The sequence below is a fragment of the Aquarana catesbeiana genome, linkage group LG06 (genome assembly GCF_042186555.1).
Source record: "Aquarana catesbeiana isolate 2022-GZ linkage group LG06, ASM4218655v1, whole genome shotgun sequence".
NCBI lineage: Eukaryota > Metazoa > Chordata > Amphibia > Anura > Ranidae > Aquarana > Aquarana catesbeiana.
Window position 1 is genome coordinate 243060625 of NC_133329.1, and position 22063 is coordinate 243082687.

General features: G+C 44.5%; 1 protein-coding gene across 2 annotated transcripts in view; it reads right to left on the reverse strand.

The window, feature by feature from the left end:
- Positions 1-22063, reverse strand: part of DNAH7 (dynein axonemal heavy chain 7) — a 607644-nt gene that overhangs the window by 104336 nt on the left and 481245 nt on the right. For both annotated transcript variants that reach the window (XM_073633106.1, XM_073633105.1), the window contains exon 57: positions 14491-14652. In XM_073633106.1, coding sequence (XP_073489207.1) covers positions 14491-14652 — 162 coding nt within the window. The remainder of the gene's footprint in view (positions 1-14490; positions 14653-22063) is intronic.

Consider the following 22063-nt stretch of genomic DNA (forward strand, 5'->3'; position numbering starts at 1 on the left):
TCAAGGTTAGGGGCGTGGCCTGGAGCTCGACGGGAATAGACGCTGAATAACTGAGCTCTGCACACCTGCTGCTGAAATCACCCTTTCCAGCCTCTCAGCAACGACGGTGGGCAAGCGGGGCAAACTTACACCAGGCTCCAGTCAAAGTCGATCGTTCTCCACCCCAGGATCCCGCAGCATACTGGAGCTTTTCGAGCTCCAGACACATCTGACCCGAGGCTGTTCTGCAGCCAAGATGGCGCTGATGCAGCACGAGGCAGAACAGAGTGAGGACTCCGTGTCAGCCTCAGAAGACATGGTAAGGGAACCTGCCTACACAGATCACCTGTCAGAAATGACAAAAATAGCGTCCATCATTAAAAACACTTTCTCTTCAGCTATCACTGATCTAAAAGCTGATGTTCTGTCCCCATCGGATCGCTTATCACACACACAGAGCAGAGGCAAAAAGGGACAGAGCTGTGGAGCATTTGGAGATAGCTATCTCATGCCACCCATTTAATCCTCATCATTAGGCATTTAGAGGACCTTGATAATAGGGGAAGGAGGCAAAATATCAGGGTCAGGGGGATCCCTGAAACAATGGATCCACCCCAGATTAAACAAGCTCTCCAGACTGTCTTCAATGAGCTCCTTGAGTGCCCTAAAAACACTAAAATAGACTTTGTGCGGGCACACAGGGCCCTGAATCCCCTTCCTGCTGACACGGTTCCCCCGAGAAACATTGTATGCTGCCTGCAGAGCTTCCCACTCAAAGAGGAGATTCTTAACAAGGCCAGGTGAAATGACCAAATCCTCACAATTTCTCCCTATTCCAGGACCTTTCGCATATTACACACCAAAACAGTGAGCTCTGCACCCCATACGGTCTGTTTTGAAGGAAAAGGGGATACCCTACTGTTGGCACTTTCCTTTTGCCCTAAACACTACATACCAGGGTAAACAATATTATCTGAGGATGCCTGAGGACACCCCAACGTTCTGCGAGCAGCTCAACCTGCCACTGATAGAACTACCGGAGTGGTACAAGGAGTTCCGTACTCCAACTCAGGGACCCTCTTCCCCCCCACACTCCACAGGCTTCTCCTTCCAAGCCTCCCTCCACCAAAAAAAAATCAAAATTCAATAAACGCACGGGCCCCAGCTATGGCAAATCTCCTTATGCGGCCAAGGGATCCAGATCTCAAAACAACATCTGAACAATGCTATCCATCTACCTTTGCTATGTCTTTATTTTTGAGCTGTAATCACAGGCTGCAATTGATAACATCTCTGATGGAAATTCTCTACTTATCTGTATGCATATGTATTTTTACCCACTAACTATCCTCTCTTATGCATATGGTCATTCATGCTTAGTGATTAATATACCAGGCATACTGTCTGACCAAATTGGAATGTGTGAACATCCCGTGGTCTTTGACCAATTAACTATACCTATAGCCTTTACTTAAGGAGGGCACTACGGTGCATAATTTGCACTAATCACATAACTCTACATTCTAGATTGGTCGGACTGTGTCCCCTACTTAGAACACTCAGGATTGGGGCAGTATGGGTGATACTCATTGCCTTCTAAAACAATGTGTGTTACCATATAATATCCCCCAAACTCAAACCATATTATGGGTGTTTTATGTAATACTGGAGTTTGACTGTTATATGATTGGTGCAGGATCATTTGGGTTGTGCAGCATAAGCTTTACCCACATGATTCATCTACCAGACTGATCTCATGTACCCAGTAGTCATGCTTGTTGACAGATGTCCTGTGCCTCCAAGCCAACCAAAAATCACTACATAAATACCCTCTGGTCCCTGACCAATTGACTATACATACAGACCTAAGTTATCCACCTGGACGATTCTCCAGGTGGAGCACGGGTTACACCTTATATGTTGTTGGGGTACCCCCTTGTTCTAAATGGGTCGATCTACTGCCCTTCTCTGGGAGTTTCAGAGCCGAGGTTGTCTCTGAACCAATCCGCTACAACCGGTTTTATTTGCACTACTACGCATTGTTACCAAATGTGCCTATGGTACATACTCGGAAATTCGTTTATAATATTGGAGTTTAGCTAGTCCCGGACTATTTAGGCTTACTAAGTTATTCACTGTAATCAATGTTCAAATCTTTAGTTAACGATTGCTCTTAGCGCTGTTTTCATGTTACTGATTCATGCTACCACTTAAATGGCTGGAAGGGGTACATGACCAATTTAAATATTTTACTTGCTTTATTTGAAGGCCGCGGGAGGCAATGCTTACACTGTTTTTATTACAACAGGTTTTCTAAATATGATGTTGACATTCCTATGGTAATAACCTCCCATTGCCTCTAACAGTGGATTCTGTTCAGTTATCTGCTGAACATGAATCCCTTATTTTTTCTCCTAGCGATTGACGCCAGGAGACGTTTATTATTAACCTCTCTGTTGACGAGATTCTCTTACTTGAGAGTATCCAGACTACTTCTCTAGGGATGAGCCGAACACCCCCCGGTTCGGTTCGCACCAGAACCTGCGAACGGACCGAAAATTCGCACGAACGTTAGAACACCATTGACGTCTATGGGACTCAAACGTTCGAAATCAAAAGTGCTCATTTTAAAGGCTAATTTGCATGGTATTGTCCTAAAAAGGGTTTGGGGACCCGGGTCCTGCCCCAGGGGACATGTATCAATGCAAAAAAAAGTTTTAAAAACGGCCGTTTTTTCGGGAACAGTGATTTTAATGATGCTTAAAGTAAAAAAAAAAAAAGTGAAATATTCCTTTAAATATCGTACCTGGGGGGTGTCTATAGTATGGCTGTAAAGTGGCGCGTGTTTCCCGTGCTTAGAACAGTCCCTGCAAAAAATGTCATTTTTAAAGGAAAAAAAGTCATTTAAAACTGCTTGCGGCTTTAATGTAATGTCGGGTCCTGGCAATATGGATGAAAATCAGTGAGACAAACGGCATGGGTACCCCCAAGTCCATTACCAGGCCCTTTGGGTCTTGTATTGATATTAAGGGGAACCCCGCACCCAAAATAAAAAAAGGAAAGTTATGGGGCCCCCAGGCCCTATATACTCTGAACAGCAGTATACAGGCGGTGCAAACAAGACAGGGACTGTAGGTTTGTTGTTAAGTAGAATCTGTTTGTAATTTTGATCTGGTACATTTTTAACGTGTTTAGCTCCAGCCAAAAAATCTATTTTAAGCTTTTTGGAAAACCTAAGGAAGGGTTATCACCCCTGTGACACTTGTTTTGCTGTCTGTGCTCCTCTTCAGAAGATTTCACCTCATTTTTTATCCCAATGACAAATGTTTTTTGAAAATTTGGGTTTTTTTGTGAAACAAGGATTGGTGATAAAGCATCAGTGGAAAGGAGAAAAGTTTTTTCCCATATTAACTTTCATCTTACTTCCTGTTGTCTCCTTCCGTTTGCAAGTAGGAGTCGTTTGTAAGTTGGATGTTTGAAAGTAGGGGCCTGCCCTATATACTCAGCAGAAATTTGGGCCTTAGGTGTGTGTGTGTGGCCACAACACTGTAAGCCCTCACATGGCCCTGCTGTGAAATATGAGATCAAGAATTGTAATTACATGCCCCTGTTGAACAGGGGCAGAAAAATTGGGCCTTTGGTGGTGGTGCTGGTGCTACAACACTGTAAGTCCTCACAGATACTCTTGGTGGACGCAGAAACTGGCCCTGCTGTGAAATATTAGATCAAGAATTCTAATTACATGTCCCTGTTGAACAGGGGCTGAAAAATTGGGCCTTAGGCACTGGTGCTGGTGCCACAACACTGCAATCCCTCACAGATACTCTAGTTGGAGTGCAAGAACTAGCCCTGCTGCAAAGAATTGCATGAAAAATTGTAATTACATGCCCCTGTTAAACAGGGGCTGAAACATTGGGCCTTAGGCACTGGTGATGGGACTGGCGGCGCCCAGAACCAAAAATGTTCTTACAAGCTATCATCATTATCATTGAGGAGGAAGAGGATAATTACTCAGTATAACAGGATAGTCACTCATCAGCATAGGCAGTCTTTGAAGGGATCTGACATTTCAAAAAAATTTATTCGGTTACATCAGCATCAGGTGCTTGGTAGCTGGTGGTGATTCAAGACTGATTCATTTTTATGAAGGTCAGTCGATCGACCGAGTCGGTGGACAGACGCACCCTGTGATCGGTTACAAAGCCTCCAGCAGCACTGATTTTCGGGTGTCCGATTTAGATCTTGCCCCTAGGTATTCCTGCACCATGTAAAACAGACGCTGGCGATGGTTGCTGGAACTGATCATACTTTCGGGCTGCGGACTAAAAAATTGTCTGAACGCATTGTTCAGACGGCCACCTTCTCCACCGCTCCTTCTTTGACTGACCGAAGCCTCAGCAACACGTTGTCCAGAAACAGGAGTTTGTAACCTCCCAGTCTCTGGGAACGTGTTGCACAGACCTTTCTGCAAGGCCTCCCGAAGATGTTTCATCCTCTGCTCCCTCTGCGACGGCTAGATAAGGTCCGCAACCTTACCCTTGTAACGTGGATCAAGGAGGGTTGCCAGCCAGTAACGATCCCCCTCCTTGATACCACAAATACAAGGATCCTTCCACAGGCTTTGCAGGATCAGGGAGGCCATGCAGCATAGGTTTGCTGAGGCATTTGGTCCAGAGTCCTCTGGGTCACTAAGGACGACATGATCTGCAGCCACCTCTTCCAAGCCACGTACAAGTCCATGTGTTTCTTGGAACTGTAAATGATCCCTTAAAGACTGCTGCTGATGCTGAGTGCCAGGCTCCATCTCCATACTGACACAATCCTCCTCCTCGTCCTCTTCCTGTGTGATCGGCGGGCACGCAGGAACACTGTCTGGATAAAGGGGGCCTTGAGAGCTAAGGAAGTCCTCCTCTTCTTGCCTCTGTTCTGCCTCAAGTGCCCTGTCCATTATTCCACGCAACGTGTGCTCCAACAGGTGGACAAGGGGGACAGTGTCACTGATGCATGCACTGTCACTGCTCACCATCCTCGTGGCCTCCTCAAATGGTGACAGGACAGTGCATGCATCCCTGATCATGGCCCACTGGCGTGGGGAAAAAAAACCAAGCTCCCCTGACCCTGTCCTGGTGCCATAGTCGCACAGGTACTCATTGATGGCCCTCTGCTGCGTGTGCAGCCGCTGCAGCATGGCCAATGTTGAGTTCCACCTGGTGGGCATGTCACAGATTAGGCAGTTCTTGGGCAGGTTAAATTCCTTTTGGAGGTCTGCCAGCCAAGCACTGGCATTATATGACCGGCGGAAATGCACACAGACTTTCCTGGCCTGCCTCAGGACATCCTGTATGCCCAGGTACCTGCCCAAGAACCAATGCACCACCAAGTTAAGGACATGAGCCAAACAGGGCACATGGGTCATTTGTCCCTGTCGGAGGGCGGAGAGGAGGTTGGTGCCATTGTCGCAAACCACCATTCCTGCCTTAAGTTGGCGTGGCGTCAACCACCTCTGAACCTGCCCCTGCAGAGCTGACAGAACCTCTGCCCCTGTGTGGCTCCTGTCCCCCAATCACACCAGCTCAAGCACCGCATGGCATCTTTTGGCCTGCATACTTGAGTAGCCCCTTGAACGCCTACGGAGCACCACTGGTTCCGAGGACAAAGCACAGGAAGAGGCCATGGAGGAAGAAGAGGAGGGGGTGGAGGAGAGAGGTGTGTCAGAATCAGTAGTGGCATTTTGGAGGCGTGGTGGCGGAACAACCTCCAACACTACTGCATCTTGTCCTGCATTCTTCCCAGCTGCCAGCAGAGTCACCCAATGCGCCGTGAAACTTAGGTAACGTCCCTGTCCATGCCTGCTGGACCATGAGTCAACGGTAATATGCACCTTACCGCAGACCGCCCTGTCCAGCGAGGCATGGACATTGCCTTCCACATGCCGGTAGAGAGCCGGAATCGCCTTCTGTGAGAAAAAGTGCCGTTTGGGTACCTGCCACTGAGGAACCGCACATTCCACAAACTCACGGAAGGGGGCAGAGTCTACCAACTGAGAAGGTAGCAGTTGAAGTGCTAGCAATTTTGCCAAGCTAGCATTCAACCACTGGGCATGTGGATGGCTGGGAGCGAACTTCTTTCAGCGGTGCAGCAGCTGGGGCAGGGAAATTTGCCTGGTACAATCTGACGTTGGTGTACCAAAAGCAGATTGCCCATAAGTACTTGGCTGTGACACACTTAATTCTACACCTTCATTTCTCTCAGTGCAGGTCTCAGAGAGGACTGAAGGTATAGTGGGGTTGGAGATCTCAGCTGATGAGGAGCAAGGAGAGGTCCTCTTTGTTCTTTGGTGTGGGTCTTTTAGATACGCTTGCCAACGAACTGCATGGCAGGTCAACATATGTCTGGTCAAGCATGTGGTGCCCAAGCGGGAGATGTTTTGGCCACGCAAGATACGCTTGAGACATATGTTGCAAATAGCAGCGGTGCGATCTGCTGCACTCGTCTCAAAAAAGGCCCACACCAAAGAACTTTTGGAATAACGTGCAGAGACAGCAGCGCCCTGCACATGCGGAGCTTTGCGGTGTGATGCAGTCAGTGTGCTGCCCTTAGGCTGGCCCCTGGAGGGCATCCTGCCTCGTTGGTGATGTGCCTCCTCCTCTCTCCTATCAGGCACCCACGCTGAGTCAGTGACCTCATCATCCCCTCCCTCCTCATCACTGGAACAAACCTGGCATTATGCTGCAGCAGGGGGAGCATGACTGCCAGATTGCTGTCCTTCTTGGGCACCCCCTCTGTCCGTGCTCACGTTACTGCCTTCATCTAGCTCAGTATCATCATCAGAGCCTTCTAAACGCTGGGCATCCTCCTGGAGCATGTACCCAACACTGTGGTCAAACAGTTCGAGGGACTCCTCAGGAGGACATGGTGGGGCTACGGAAGGAGTCACTGATGCCATTGAGCCGAGGGAAGAGGCCGCGTTGGCAGCTGCTTTGCCAGACAAAGTAGCCTGAGCATGGGTGAGAGAGGATGAGGACGGCTTGGTCTTCCACTCGACCAAGTCTTCCGCATGTTGCGGCTCAACACGGCCAGCTGCCAAAAAAAGGCCAAGCGTGTCCCATGGCCACGTGCTGATGAGGATGCACCGTCTCCACGACCAGCACTGTTGCCTCTAGACACAGAGCCTGCTTGCCCTCTTTTATTATTGGCTTGTGACTGTCTGCCTCTCCTTGTTGGCCTTCCAGACATACTAATGGCCTGCAGTGAGATGTAGCTACACTAAGCTGGGATATATAATATATATATATATATATATATATATATATATATATATACACACACTGATACTGCAGCTAGCAAAATCAACTGCCTTCCTGTTGTATGAGAACACCACCAATCTTCTACAGGTAGCTTTAGATGAACACTGTGCAGAGGTCGCACTACACTAACTTGTAGCTTTAGCTGACCACTGTGCAGAGGATGCACTACACCAACGTTAAAATAATGTAGCTGCCTGCGGTAGTAATAGGATCAGGAAAACACCACCAACCTTCTACAGGTAGCTTTAGCTGAACACTGTGCAGAGGTCGCACTACACTAACGTGTAAATAATGTAGCTTCCTGCGGTAGTGATAGGATCAGGAAAACACCACCAACCTTCTACAGATAGCTTTAGCTGAACACTGTGCACTGCACTAACATTAAAATAATGTAGCTGCCTGCGGTAGTGATAGGATCAGGAAAAGACCACCAACCATCTACAGGTAGCTTTAGCTGAACACTGTGAAGAGGACGTACCACACTAACGTTAAAATAATGTAGGTGCCTGCGGTAGTGATGGGATCAGGAAAACACCACCAACCATCTACAGGTAGCTTTAGCTGAACACTGTGAAGAGGACGCACTACACTAACGTTAAAATAATGTAGCTGCCTGCAGTAGTGATGGGATCAGGAAAACACCACCAACCTTCTACAGGTAGCTTTAGCTGAACACTTTGCAGAGGTCGCACTACACTAACGTTAAAATAATGTAGCTGTCTGCGGTAGTGATACGATCAGGAAAACACCACCAACCTTCTACAAGTAGCTTTAGCTGAACACTGTGAAGGGGACGCACTACACTAATGTTAAAATAATATAGCTGCCTGCGGTAGTGATAGGATCAGGAAGACACCACCAACCTTCTACAGATAGCTTTAGCTGAACACTGTGCAGAGGATGCACTACACTAACGTTAAAATAATGTAGCTGCCTGCGGTAGTGATAGGATCAGGAAAACACCACCAACCTTCTACAGGTAGCTTTAGCTGAACACTGTGAAGAGGATGCACTACACTAACGTTAAAATAATGTAGCTGCCTGCAGTAGTGATGGGATCAGGAAAAACCACCAACTTTCTACAGGTAGCTTTAGCTGAACACTGTGCAGAGGTCGCACTACACTAACGTTAAAATAATGTAGCTGTCTGCGGTAGTGATAGGATCAGGAAAACACCACCAACCTTCTACAGATAGCTTTAGCTGAACACTGTGCAGAGGACGCACTACACTAACGTTAAAATAATGTAGCTGCCTGCGGTAGTGATAGGATCAGGAAAACACCACCAACCTTCTACAGGTAGCATTAGCTGAACACTGTGAAGAGGACGCACTACACTAACGTTAAAATAATTTAGCTGCCTGCAGTAGTGATAGGGTCAGGAAAACACCACCAACCTTCTACAGGTAGCTTTAGCTAAACACTGTGCAGAGGTCGCACTACACTAACGTGTAAATAATGTAGCTGCCTGCGATAGTGATTGGATCAGGAAAACACCACCAACCTTCTACAGGTAGCTTTAGCTGAACACTGTGAAGAGGACGCACTACACTAACGTTAAAATAATGTAGCTGCCTGCGGTAGTGATAGGATCAGGAAAACACCACCAGCCTTTTACAGGTAGCTTTAGCTGAACACTGTGCAGAGGTCGCACTACACTAACTTGTAGCTTTAGCTGAGCACTGTTCAGAGGACGCACTACACTAACTTGTAGCTTTAGCTGAAAACTGTGCAGAGGTCGCACTACACTAACTTGTAGCTTTAGCTGAACACTATGAAGAGGACGCACTACACTAACTTGTAGCTTTAGCTGAACACTGTGCACTACACTAACTTGTAGCTTTAGCTGAACACTGTGAGGAGGATGCACTACACTAACATGTAGCTTTAGCCGAACACTGTGCAGAGGTCGCACTACACTAACTTGTAGCTTTAGCTGAACACTGTGAGGAGGACGCACTACACTAACTTGTAGCTTTAGCTGAACACTGTGCACTACACTAACTTGTAGCTTTAGCTGAACACTGTGCAGAGGACGCACTACACTAACTTGTAGCTTTAGCTGAACACTGTGCAGAGGTCGCACTACACTAACTTGTAGCTTTAGCTGAACACTGTTCAGAGGACGCACTACACTAACTTGTAGCTTTAGCTGAACACTGTGAGGAGGACGCACCACACTAACTTGTAGCTTTAGTTGAACACTGTGCAGAGGTCGCACTACACTAACTTGTAGCTTTAGCTGAACACTGTGCAGAGGTCGCACTACACTAACTTGTAGCTTTAGCTGAACACTGTGAGGAGGACGCACTACACTAACTTGTAGATTTAGCTGAACACTGTGAGGAGGACGCACTACACTAACTCTTAGCTTTAGCTGAACACTGTGCAGAGGTCGCACTAGACTAACTTGTAGCTTTATCTGAACACTGTGCAGAGGTCACACTAAACTAACTTGTAGCTTTAGCTGAATACTGTGAGGAGGACGCACTACACTAACTGTAAATAGTCTAGCTGCCTGACTGTGGTACTAATAGGATCAGAAGAACACCAGCAATTTTCTTCAGGTAGCTGTAAATACTGTAACAACACAAGCCTGCCTGTCAGTAGAAAGATAATAACAGGAACGGATCTAGCTAAACTGAATACAGTAGCTAAACTGAATACAGTGTATATATATATATATATATATATATATATATACACACACACACACACACACACACACACACAAAACACCTGGGATGCATATATATACACAATACACTGTAAGTGCAGCTAACTGACTGACTGTCCTGCCTAATCTATCTAACTTAAATCAAATGACACTGTCTCCCTGTCTCTGTCTCTCAATGCCGGAACACACACTACACAGGGCTGCCGTGCAGGCGGCCTTATATAGTGTGGGGCGTGTACTAAACCCCCTGAGCCATAATTGGCCAAAGCCACCCTGGCTTTTGCCAATTACAGCTCTCTCTACAGACAGCGCTGTGATTGGCCAAGCATGCGGGTCATAGTGCATGCTTGGCCAGTCATTAGCCAGCAATGCACTGCGATGCTGCAGTGAATTATGGGCCATGATGCGCCACACGAATTTGGCGCGAGCGGCCCATATCGTTCGCAATTCGGCAAACGAGCGAACAGACAATGTTTGAGTGGAACAATGGTTCGACTTGAACACAAAGCTCATCCCTATACTTCTCTATTATCTTCCGGATCTTTTCTTTCCCTAATCTCTCCATTCTGTCCACCAAGGGACCAACTGATTCAAACAATCCAACCCTGAGATATTTCCTGCATATTTAACTATGTCTTTTTCTATGCTTGACAAACGACCTTTTGTGATTTCTCATAATGTTAGGTGACTAAACGCACCCGAGAAGCAAACTTCTTTACTCAGAGAACTACACAAAGTGAAGCCATCCATGGTGTTTCTACAAGAGACACACTTCAAAAACAGGTAAGGTACCAAGACTACACAATGAACATTACCCATATGCATATCATTCCACGAATTCCGCCCCCCAAATCTAAAGGGGTATCCATTTTACTCCACAAAAATTCGAGCTTCGCCATAACATGGCAACATGCTGACGCAGATGGAAGATTTCTATTTCCTAAAGAGCAATGGGCAGGGTTGCCAATCATGTTGGCAAATGTGTATTTCCCTAATTCAGCCCAAGTCACATTCTGCCAGCGTGTTGTTGAGGAATTGAAAAGCTTCACCTCAGGATGTATTGTTTTAGGAGGGGACTTTAACACATCACTGAACCCCCTACAAGACACATCAGATGGTACATCTAGCTTACCATACAAAAAAACTACGAAAAATCAAAACTTTCCTAGCCTCACTTACATTGGTTGATACGTGGCGCACAACTAATCCTACCGACAGGGATTTCTCATGTTTCTCTGCTTTATACAAATTCACACGCATTGATTATATCTTTCTCTCTCAGAGGGATTTACCTCTTTTGCAAAATGCCAAGATCAGTATTAAATTCTTCTCAGATCATGCACCCATTTGGCTGACTCTGTGGATGATTAGAAGCCCACGAAATAGCACTTGGAGGCTAAACCCGTCCTTACTTACAGACACGTCAGGACTAGGCAAAATAACAAAAACCATAAAAGCTTACTTTGCGGAAAACGTCACGGATGAGCTGTCTCCATTAACAATTTGGGCAGCCCATAAATGTGTGGTGAGAGGGGAGTTTATTAGGTTGGGAGCGGTGAAAAAAAGGGAGGCGGAAAAGGAAATCAATGATCTGGTGCTCAAAATAGGCGAAATGGAAGCAAAACACAAGCAATCCCTAGCAATAGAATCGGCCACTGCCCTACTTGAACTAAGGAAAAAGCTACAGTCCATCTTAAATCATAAGGTGCAGAGGATCCTCTTCTTTAAGAAGGGGTTGTTTTATGAATATGGAGACAAAACAGGGAAATTCCTTGTAAGGGCATTGAAGGAGACACAGCTAGCTGCTAACATATCTGCCATAAAAACTAAAAATAATCAAGTAGTACAGGACGCCAAAAAGATTGCACAAGTCTTCCATTTTCTGTTTAAATGGGATGAAAAGGCTCTTAAATATCTGGGGGTTTGGCTGACACCGAAACTTGACACACTTTACACAACAAACTTTCAACCTCTGCTACAAGCCATAAAAAAAGATCTAGAGAAATGGTCTTTAAAATACTTCTCATAGTTCGGCAGGGCAGCCATGATCAAGATGACAGTTTTACCTAGAATTCTGTATTTTTTCCAAACCATTCCAATCCTTCTATTATTATTATTATTATTATTCAGGATTTATATAGCGCCAACAGTTTACGCAGCGCTTTACAATATAAAAGGGAGACAATACAGTTATAATACAATACAATACAATAGGATTAAGAGGGCCCTGCTCAGAAAAGCTTACAATCTAATAGGGTTGGGCAGGTGGTACAAAAGGTTGTAACTGTGGGGAATGAGCTGGTGGAAGTGGTAGGAGATTAGTTGGAGACGTGATAGGCTTTCCTGAAGAGATGAGTTTTCAGGGATTGCCTGAAGGTAGCAAGAGTAGGGGATAGCCGGATAGATGGAGGTAGCGAGTTCCAGAGGATGGGAGAGGCTCTGGAGAAATCCTGGAGACGAGCATGGGAGGAGGAGATGAGAGAGCTTGAAAGCAGGAGGTCTTGAGAAGAGCGGAGAGGTCGATTTGGGTGATATTTGGAGACAAGATTAGTGATGTAGCTTGGGGCAGAGTTGTGAATGGCTTTGTATGTTGTTGTTAGAATTTTGAAATGAATTCGCTGGGTGATTGGGAGCCAGTGTAGGGATTGAAGTAGAGGGTTCTACTAACAAACTCTACAATCTATGCTCAGGAGATTTTTATGGATGAACAAAAAACCTTGCATTGGCCTCCAGCTACTCACTTGAGCTAAACACAATGGAGGAATGGGCTTCCCAAATTTTTAAAATTACTATCTTGCTTCACATCTTACTCGAATTATAGACTGGACATGTCATTCAGACAATAAGGATTGGGTGGCATTGGAAAATAATATAGGTCCGATACCAGTGACACATTCACCATGAATACCATGGAACTCTTGTCCTAGACAACTGAAACAAAACCCTTTAGTAAGGGCAACACTTAAAAATTTGCAAAAAGTGATTCAGATCTCTGACTTAACTACATCTTCAGGACTTCTAACACCACTGATATCTAATCCAAACTTTCCGCCAGGAATGAACAAGCCCCCACAGCTGTATACAGACGGGAATAGATCTTTTTTGGCTTCACACTGTTTCAAGAGCAGTAAGATAAAATCAATTTTGGAAATTCAAACTGAGACAGGACAAACATATATGACAAATTGGGAATACAGACAGATTCACAGTTATGTCTTGAGTCCCCAAAGGTATAAACAACTTATGAGACCTTTAACCCCTTTTGAAGCGGTGTGTCTTAAGGCAGCCAAAACAACTATTTCATTATCTCACGCCTGGTTGCAGTCCTCCAGAACTCAGGAACCAAATAAACACAAAGTGTTCTGGGAATCTGCCTTAAACACCTCTTTCAATGAGGACCAATGGCTACATGCTTGTGTGTTTGCACAAAAATGCACAATTAGCACACGCATACAGGAAACCTCCTTCTAACTTTTGACAAACTGGTACAACACACCAGCTAAAATACATAGATGGATTCCGGCAGTTCCAGATCCCTGTTGGCACTGCGATCAGGCAAAGGGCACATTACAAAATATATGGTGGGACTGCATCTTAATACAGCCATACTGGCTGAAAGTCTGTGAGACAATAAAACTCATTACGGAAACATCAATTCAATTAATCGCAGCATGCTGCTTACTACACATCGCAAACTTCTCTATGAAGAAATAAGAGATCATTGACTAGATTCTTGCTTTCTGCCACAAAAGTGGTAATCTCTAGACACTGGAAAACAACAACCACCCCCAAAACCAAAGAATGGCTACACCAAGTACACTACCTCTATAATATGGAGGAAATAAGGGCTACAGTGCATGAAACAACCGAAAAATTAAATAGCCTGGCAACCTTGGGTGGTCTTTAAATACATGAATACATGAAGCATATAAAGCAGCAACATAAAATCTACTCAGGCAATTTCTGGTCCTTGGTCTCCTGTCTCTTTTTTCTTTTTTCTTCTTTTAGTTCACCTTCTTTCAGTTTTGCTACCCTTTCTAGCCAATACAGTTTTATTCATTTTAAGCAACAGATGCTTCTATAGAGTGTACACTGATTACACAAGTATGCACAAATAATCAGTCAATATGTATTCCAAGACCTAACTTTAATGACAGGCCTTGCTTGCTAAAACTGTAACTTCAATTGACAAAATTTATGGCCAGCCTATATCTCAGTGATTATTGCATAGCATACACTTTAAGGATGTCATATATTTTCTGTTGAACTTGTATGATACACAAATATCTGTACGACTCTTTATCCTTCTACAACTGTTATTATTCTTTCTTATGCAATAAAAATTTTAATGATAAAAAAGTCATAGATAAAGTCATGTAAACCGTAAAAAAGGCCAATTTTTGTAAGAAATAGTAACATTAGTATTATACTACATATACAACACAAGGCAATTATAGCGTACAAATAAGTACAAAATGATGGGCATTAATACAATAAAAAAACATAAAATGTTCATGTTAATCTTACATCATATTGATTTAGAAACATGTGGAGCTGTTGAACACTTATCCTCAAATCAGTCTCATTAAATTCATAGGGAATGTTCCATCCAAGGGGACCAAATTTCCGTCTTTCTTGAACCAATGCATGGAAGAAGCACAGACTGTAGAGCAATTTTTTGAATTCCGGCTAAACAGATTGAAAAAAAAAAGAGAGCATTTATAGTTCAATCTTGAAATACTTCAAAATGTCTTCTAAATTCCTTCAGTTAACAGACATCGCAACTTATTTTTTGCACATACCAAAAAGTATTGCACTATCACACAGAAATGCTTATTTCTCTTATTATAAATATAGCACTTGCCATAACCTATAACTTTGCACTACAGCTGTAAATTCAGACCTAATTAAGCCGTTTGATTATCTTAGACTCAATGTAAGTGTATACTCATGACGTAGCATGCTTCTGTTTGTGTTGTGTATAGCTTTTCTTGTATCAGTATATAATAAATAAATCTGTGCCACTGGGCCAATAATACAGTATCTCACAAAAGTGAGTACACCCCTCACATTTTTGTAAATATTTTATTCTATATAACACTGAAGTAATTACACTTTGCTACAATGTAAAGTAGTGAGTGTACAGCTTGTATAACAGTGTAAATTTGCTGTCCCCTCAAAATAACTCAACACACAGCCAGTAATGTCTAAACCGCTGGCACCAAAAGTGAGTACACCCCTAAGTGAAAATGTCCAAATTGGGCCCAATTACCATTTTCCCTCTCCGGTGTCATGTGACCCATTAGTGTTACAAGGTCTCAGGTGTGAATGGGGAGCAGGTGTGTTCAATTTGGTGTTATCACTCTCACTCTCTCATACTGGTCACTGGAAGTTCAACATGGCACCTCATGGCAAAGAACTCTCTGAGGATCTGAAAAAAAGATGGCCTGGGCTATAAGAAGATTGCCAAGACCCTGAAACTGAGCTGCAGCACAGTGGCCAAGAAGATACAGCGGTTTAACAGGACAGGTTCCACTCAGAACAGGCCTTGCTATGGTTGACCAAAGAAATTGAGTACACGTGCTCAGCGTCATATCCAGAGGTTGTCTTTGGGAAATAAACGTATGAGTGTTGCCAGCATTGCTGCAGAGGTTGAAGGGGTGGGGGGTCAGCCTGTTAGTGCTCAGGCCATATGCCACACACTGCATCAAATTGGTCTGCATGGCTGTCATCCCAGAAGGAAGCCTCTTCTAAAGATGAGCACAAGAAAGCCTGCAAACAGTTTGCTGTAGCAAGCATACTAGTGGGGCATACACACGGTCGGACTTTTCGACCGGACTGGTCTGACGGACGCCGACGGACCAAATCCGGCGGACAATCCGATCTTGTGTGGGCTTCACCGGACCTTCAGCGGACTTTTCCAGTCGCAAATCTGACGGACTTTAGATTTGGAACAGGCTTCAAATCTTTACGTCGTAACTCCGCCGGACCCAGAAATCCGCTCGTCTGTATGCTAGTCCGATGGACAAAAACCGATGCTAGGGCAGTTATTGGCTACTGGCTATCAACTTCCTTATTTTAGTCTGGTGTACGTCATCACGTACTAATCCATTGGACTTTGGTGTGATCGTGTGTAGGCAAGTCCGTTCGTTAGAAAGTCCATTGGAAGTCCGTCAAAAGTCCGTTGAAAGTCCGCTGGAAAGTTTATGGGACCAGTTTGGTCGAAAAGTCCGCCCATTTGTACGCGGCATAGGGACATGGATTACTGGAACCGTGTCCTGTGGTCTGATGAGACCAAGATAAACTAATATGGTTCAGATGGTGTCAAGCATGTGTGGCGGCAACCAGGTGAGGAGCACAAAGACAAGTGTGTCTTGCCTACAGTCAAGCATGATGGTGGGAGTGTCATGGTCTGGGGCTGCATGAGTGCTGTCGGCACTGGGAAGCTACAGTTCATTGAGGGAACCATGAATGCCAACATGTACTGTGACATGTGGCTGAAGCAGAGCATGATCCCCTCCCTTCGGAGACTGAGCCGCAGGGCAGTATTCCAACATGATAATGACCCCAAACACACCTCCAAGATGACCACTGCCTTGCTAAAGAAGCTGAGGGTGAAGGTGATGGACTGGTCAAGCATGTCTCCAGACCTAAACCGTATTGAGGATCTGTGGGGCATCCTCAAACAGAAGGTGGAGTAGCACAAGGTCTCTAACATCCACCAGCTCTGTAATGTCATCATGGAGCAGTGGAAGAGGACTCCAGTGGCAACCTGTGAAGCTCTGGTGAACTTCATGCCCAAGAGGGTTGCTGGAAAATAATGGCGGTCACACAAAATATTGACACTTTGGGCCCAATTTGGACATTTTCACTCAGGGGTGTACTCACTTTTGTTGCCAGCGGTGCAAACATTAATGGCTGTGTGTTGAGTTATTTTGAGGGGACAGCAAGTTTACACTGTTATACAAGTTGTACACTCGCTACTTTACATTGTAGCAAGGTTCTATGGGGATAGGAAAGTTGTAATGTTTCGGTTTTTGCAGTATTGTCACGTACGCAAGAAACTGTGTTAATTCTCCCTGGGTATTAGAGGTAACAAATGCATCAGCTGCTACAAAGCATAAATATGTAAATATATCATTATCTTCAGGTTTTTCTTTATCATGCCTACCAATTATTCATAAATTATAATAACACAAAAATGCATGGCATGTGTAGTCAGAGGGATTACAAGGCAGACTTCTAGTCACAGCCAAAAGAGAGAAGCCGAACAAGACAACGCTATTTACATTACCTGCACAGTAGAGGGTCTTGGTGCTCACCTGTTCCAGTCCAATCAACAAAGTCTTTCCACAAGAGATATTCAGGGCACTCTCAGCTTCCAATTCTCTTTATTGTGACAAACCAACAAGGTCTAAAAGAATTAAAATCCATCGGCCAAAGAACTTTTCATGTTAAGAAGCTCACCCATGCCCTGAGAAAGCATGAGCTTGTTTCTGATAGTTCACAATAAAGAGAATTGGAGGCTGAGAGTGCCCTAAATATTTCTTTGTGGAAGGTATCTGTAAAATATAACTAACTCAGTAGTTTCAAGCCACATTCAAATAAAATAAGTGTGCTAAACCAAGCATAAAGGATATTGTAAGAAAAAGAAACCTTTGCAATGACTGATGGTAATGATAAATGAGTCACCCAAGATAATATTCAAAACTTAAAGTTAGCCTAAAATGAAATACTACCTACCCCACCATCCCGCCTACACCATTGTGCTGTGTGATGCAATATTGAACAATAATGTGATATTCAAATGTGCTAAAAGAACCCATGAAATACAGTATCTAATGCCGCGTACACACGGTCGGACTTTTCGTCTACAAAAGTCCGACAGTCTGTCCGACAGACTTCCGGCGGACTTTCGGCGGACTTGCAGCAGACTTTCTAACGAACGGACTTGCCTACACACGACCACACAAAAGTCCGACGGATTCGTACGTGATGACGTACACCGGACTAAAATAAGGAAGTTCATAGCCAGTAGCCAATAGCTGCCCTAGCATGGGTTTTTGTCCGTCGGACTAGCACACAGACGAGCGGATTTCGGGGTCCGTCGTAGTTACGACGTAAAGATTTGAAGCATGTTTCAAATCTAAAGTCCGTCGGATTTGAGGCTGAAAAAGTCTGCTGAAAGTCCGGAGAAGCCCACACACGATCGGATTACCAGCCAGCTTTAGTCCGTCGGCGTCCGTTGGACTTTTGTAGACGAAAAGTCCGACCGTGTGTACGCGGCATTACTCTTGGAAAAAATTATGGTCTGGTATACCAAAACAGATAGTCTTGTGCTAAAGCACATGACTCTATGATATCTGTAGTAGGAGAGGATCAGTGTTCTGACTGGCTGATCTTTAGCAGAGATAATGCTACCAAGACAGGTATGAACTTTAGGGGTACATAGGATGTTTGATTTTTGGTAAGAGTTACATAAGTCACATGTGCATAATTAGCAATCTGCTGGAACTACCAGTCTAACTCACTCCCTATTGCATGGACTGTAGAGACCATATTTAGACTATAACTGTCACAATAGTATTCTTTTAATTTGTATTTTCCCCATGTGTAACTAACAAAGCACATCTTGCTTATATTCAGCCCTAATGCGTTCATTTTATTAAAACATAAATTTGTTTTCTTTATTTTGAGTGATGGGCAGAGGCTGACTGGTGAACTTTTGGCCCAGGGGGCAAGTACAACCCAGAGGCCCATGGAGTAATGACTCAGCCCCCCCTCCCGCTGTCCCTCTTCCCTGTCTCCTTCCGACCCCCATTCCACTATAGAAATGTAAAGGACCTGGGACACTTTTGGGTGGTCCAAAAAAAGAAGTAACGCGGTGCACATAGCGCACCATGGTGAACAGTGGGTGTGGTCTGCATTAACAGTGGGAAGGGCTTAAAGGAGCATGGTTACCCCCCTTCCTGACCAGGCCATTTTTTGTAATACAGCACTGGGTTACTTTAACTGACAATTTTGTCCTTTTTTCCCCACAAATAGAGGTTTCTTTTGGTGCTATTTGATCACCTCTGCGTTTTTATTTTTTGCGCTATAAACAAAGAACGACCGACAATTTTGGAAAAAAAAAATTTTTTTACTTTCTGCTATAAAACAATAAAAAATCGAATTTCTTCATATATTTAGGCCAATATGTATTCTGCTACATATTTTGGTAAGAAAAAACCCCAATAAGAGTATATTGATTGGTTTGCGTTGGTTGCGTATGGTTTGGAGTTTTAGCGTCTACAAACTATGGGATATTTTTGCTTTGTTTTACTAGTAATGGCGGTGATCAGCGACTTATAGCGGGACTGCGATATTGTGGCGGACAAATCTGACATCTAACTGACACTTTTGACACTTTTTAGGGACCAGTGACACTGATAGAGTGATCAGTGCTACAAATATTCACTGTCACTGTACTACTGACACTGGCTGGGAAGGGGTTAACAGGGCGATTAAAGGGTTAATGGCGTTTCAGTGTAGTGGGGGAGGTGCTTTTACTAGTGGAAGGCATGGATCAGTGTTTCTGCTTTACAGGAACACAGGATCCATGCCTTCTGTACTAGCAGAACAGCAATCTGCCTTGTTCCATAGGCAGACTGTCATTCTGTACCGAACGATCAGCAGGTGCCGGTGGACATCTGGTCCACAGCAAATCACAGCAGGAGCAAGCCACCAGCGGAGAGCACTTGCGCCCGAAACCCGGAAGTGCAGGATCACGTATATACAGTACCTCACAAAAGTGAGTACACCCCTCACATTTTTGTAAATATTTTACTATATCTTTTCATTTGACAACACTGAAGAATTGACACTTTGCTACAATGTAAAATAGTGAGTGTACAACTTGTATAAGAGTGTAAGTTTGCTGTCCCTCAAAATAACTGAACACACAGCCTTTAATGTCTAAACCGCTGGCAACAAAAGTGAGTACACCCCTAAGTGAAAATGTCCCAATTGGGCCCAAAGTGTCAATATTTTGTGTGGCCACCATTATTTTCCAGCACTGTCTTAACCCTTTTGGGCATGGAGTTCACCAAAGCTTCACAGGTTGCCACTGGAGTCCTCTTCCACTCCTTCATGATGACATCACTGAGCTGGTGGATGTTAGAGACCTTGCGCTCCTCCACCTTCCATTTGAGGATGCCCCACAGATGCTCAATAGGGTTTAGGTCTGAAGATATGCTTGGCCATCACATTTATCCTCAGCTTCTTCAGCAAGGCAGTGGTCTTCTTGGAGGTGTGTTTGGGGTTGTTATCATGTTGGAATACTGCCCTGCGGCCCAGTCTCCGAAGGGAGGTGATCATGCTCTGCTTCAGTATGTCACAGTACATGTTGGCATTCATGGTTCCCTCAAAGAACTGTAACAGCAAACTGTTTGCAGGCTTTCTTGTGCTCATCTTTAGAAGAGGCTTCCTTCTGGGATGACAGCCATGCAGACCAATTTGATGCAGTGTGCGGCATATGGTCTAAGCACTGACAGGCTGACCCCCCACCCCTTCAACCTCTGCAGCAATGCTGGCAGCACTCATACATTTATTTCCCAAAGACAACCTCTGGATATGACGCTGAGTACGTGCACTCAACTTTTTTGGTCGACAATGGCAAGGCCTGTTCTGAGTGGAACTTGTCCTTTTAAACCGCTGTATTGTCTTGGCCACTGTGCTGCAGCTCAGTTTCAGGGTCTTGGCAATCTTCTTATAACCTAGGTCATCTTTATGTGGAGCAATAATTCTTTGTTTCAGATCCTCAGAGAGTTCTTTGCCATGAGGTGCCATGTTGAAATTCCAGTGACCAGTATGAGAGAGTGAGAGCGATAACACCAAATTTAACACACCTGCTCCCCATTCACACCTGAGCCCTTGTAACACTAACGAGTCACATGACACCGGGGAGGGAAAATGGCTAATTGGGCCCAATTTGGACATTTTTACTTAGAGGTGTACTCACTTTTGTTGCCTGTGGTTTATACATTAATGGCTGTGTGTTGAGTTATTTTGAGAGGACAGCAAATTTAAACTGTTATACAAGCTGTACACTCACTACTTTACATTGTAGCAAAGTGTCATTTATTCAGTGTTGTCACATTAAAAGATATAATAAAATATTTACAAAAATGTTAGGGGGTGTACTCAATATTGTGAGATACTGCATGTGTGTGTATATATATATATATATAAAAGACCTTCATTAAAATAGGTATGGCCTACTTACCAACCAGCAACTGTTATGACAATAAACACACTGGGAAGTATCTAATGAACAATATAGTATACAAGTTTTCTCTTGTTCAGCTAGTGGGCTGAATGAAAAAAACTAACAGATTCCTCTGTCCACACAAATTAGATGGATGAACAAATCCCTTCTGCCAAAACATTGTCTGTCCCCAAGTAAAATCTCCCCAGCTCAGTCTATCCCCTGGTAGAACACCCCCAGGTCAGTCTGTCTCCCAGTACAACCCCCCAGGTCAGTCTGTCTCCCAGTACAACCCCCCAGGTCAGTCTGTCTCCCAGTACAACCCCCCAGGTCAGTCTGTCTCCCAGTGCAATCCCCCCAAGGTCATACTGTCCCTCGTACAATCCTCCCAAGTCAGTCTGTCCAAGCACAACCCCCTCCCCAAAGAATTGGGTGCCAAGATAGGGTGCAAAGATGCCTGGTGCCTGGTGTGCATGTGATCTTCAGGGCCGGTGTGGCACACTGGAACAACTCATTCTGATCCGTGGTGCAGTGTGCTGATTCTTAATACATATCTGTCCTCATTCCTCTCCACATTGTAACCTCATTATTCTCAGCCCCAACACCCCCTCCATAATCATCATCCTTGTCCCTCTCCACAGTCATCCTCATCCCTCTTCACATTGTAACCTCATCAGCCACTTTAATCTCCATAGTCATTCTCATTCCTCTCTATAATCGTCCCCATCATCCTCATCCCTCTCCAGAATGATCCTCCTCCCTCTCCATAAAAGAGAGGTGTGAGGTGTGATCTTAGTGCTGTCAGAGGAAGTGGCTGCCACAGCACACTTACCTCCCTCCATGTTGCTCTTTCGT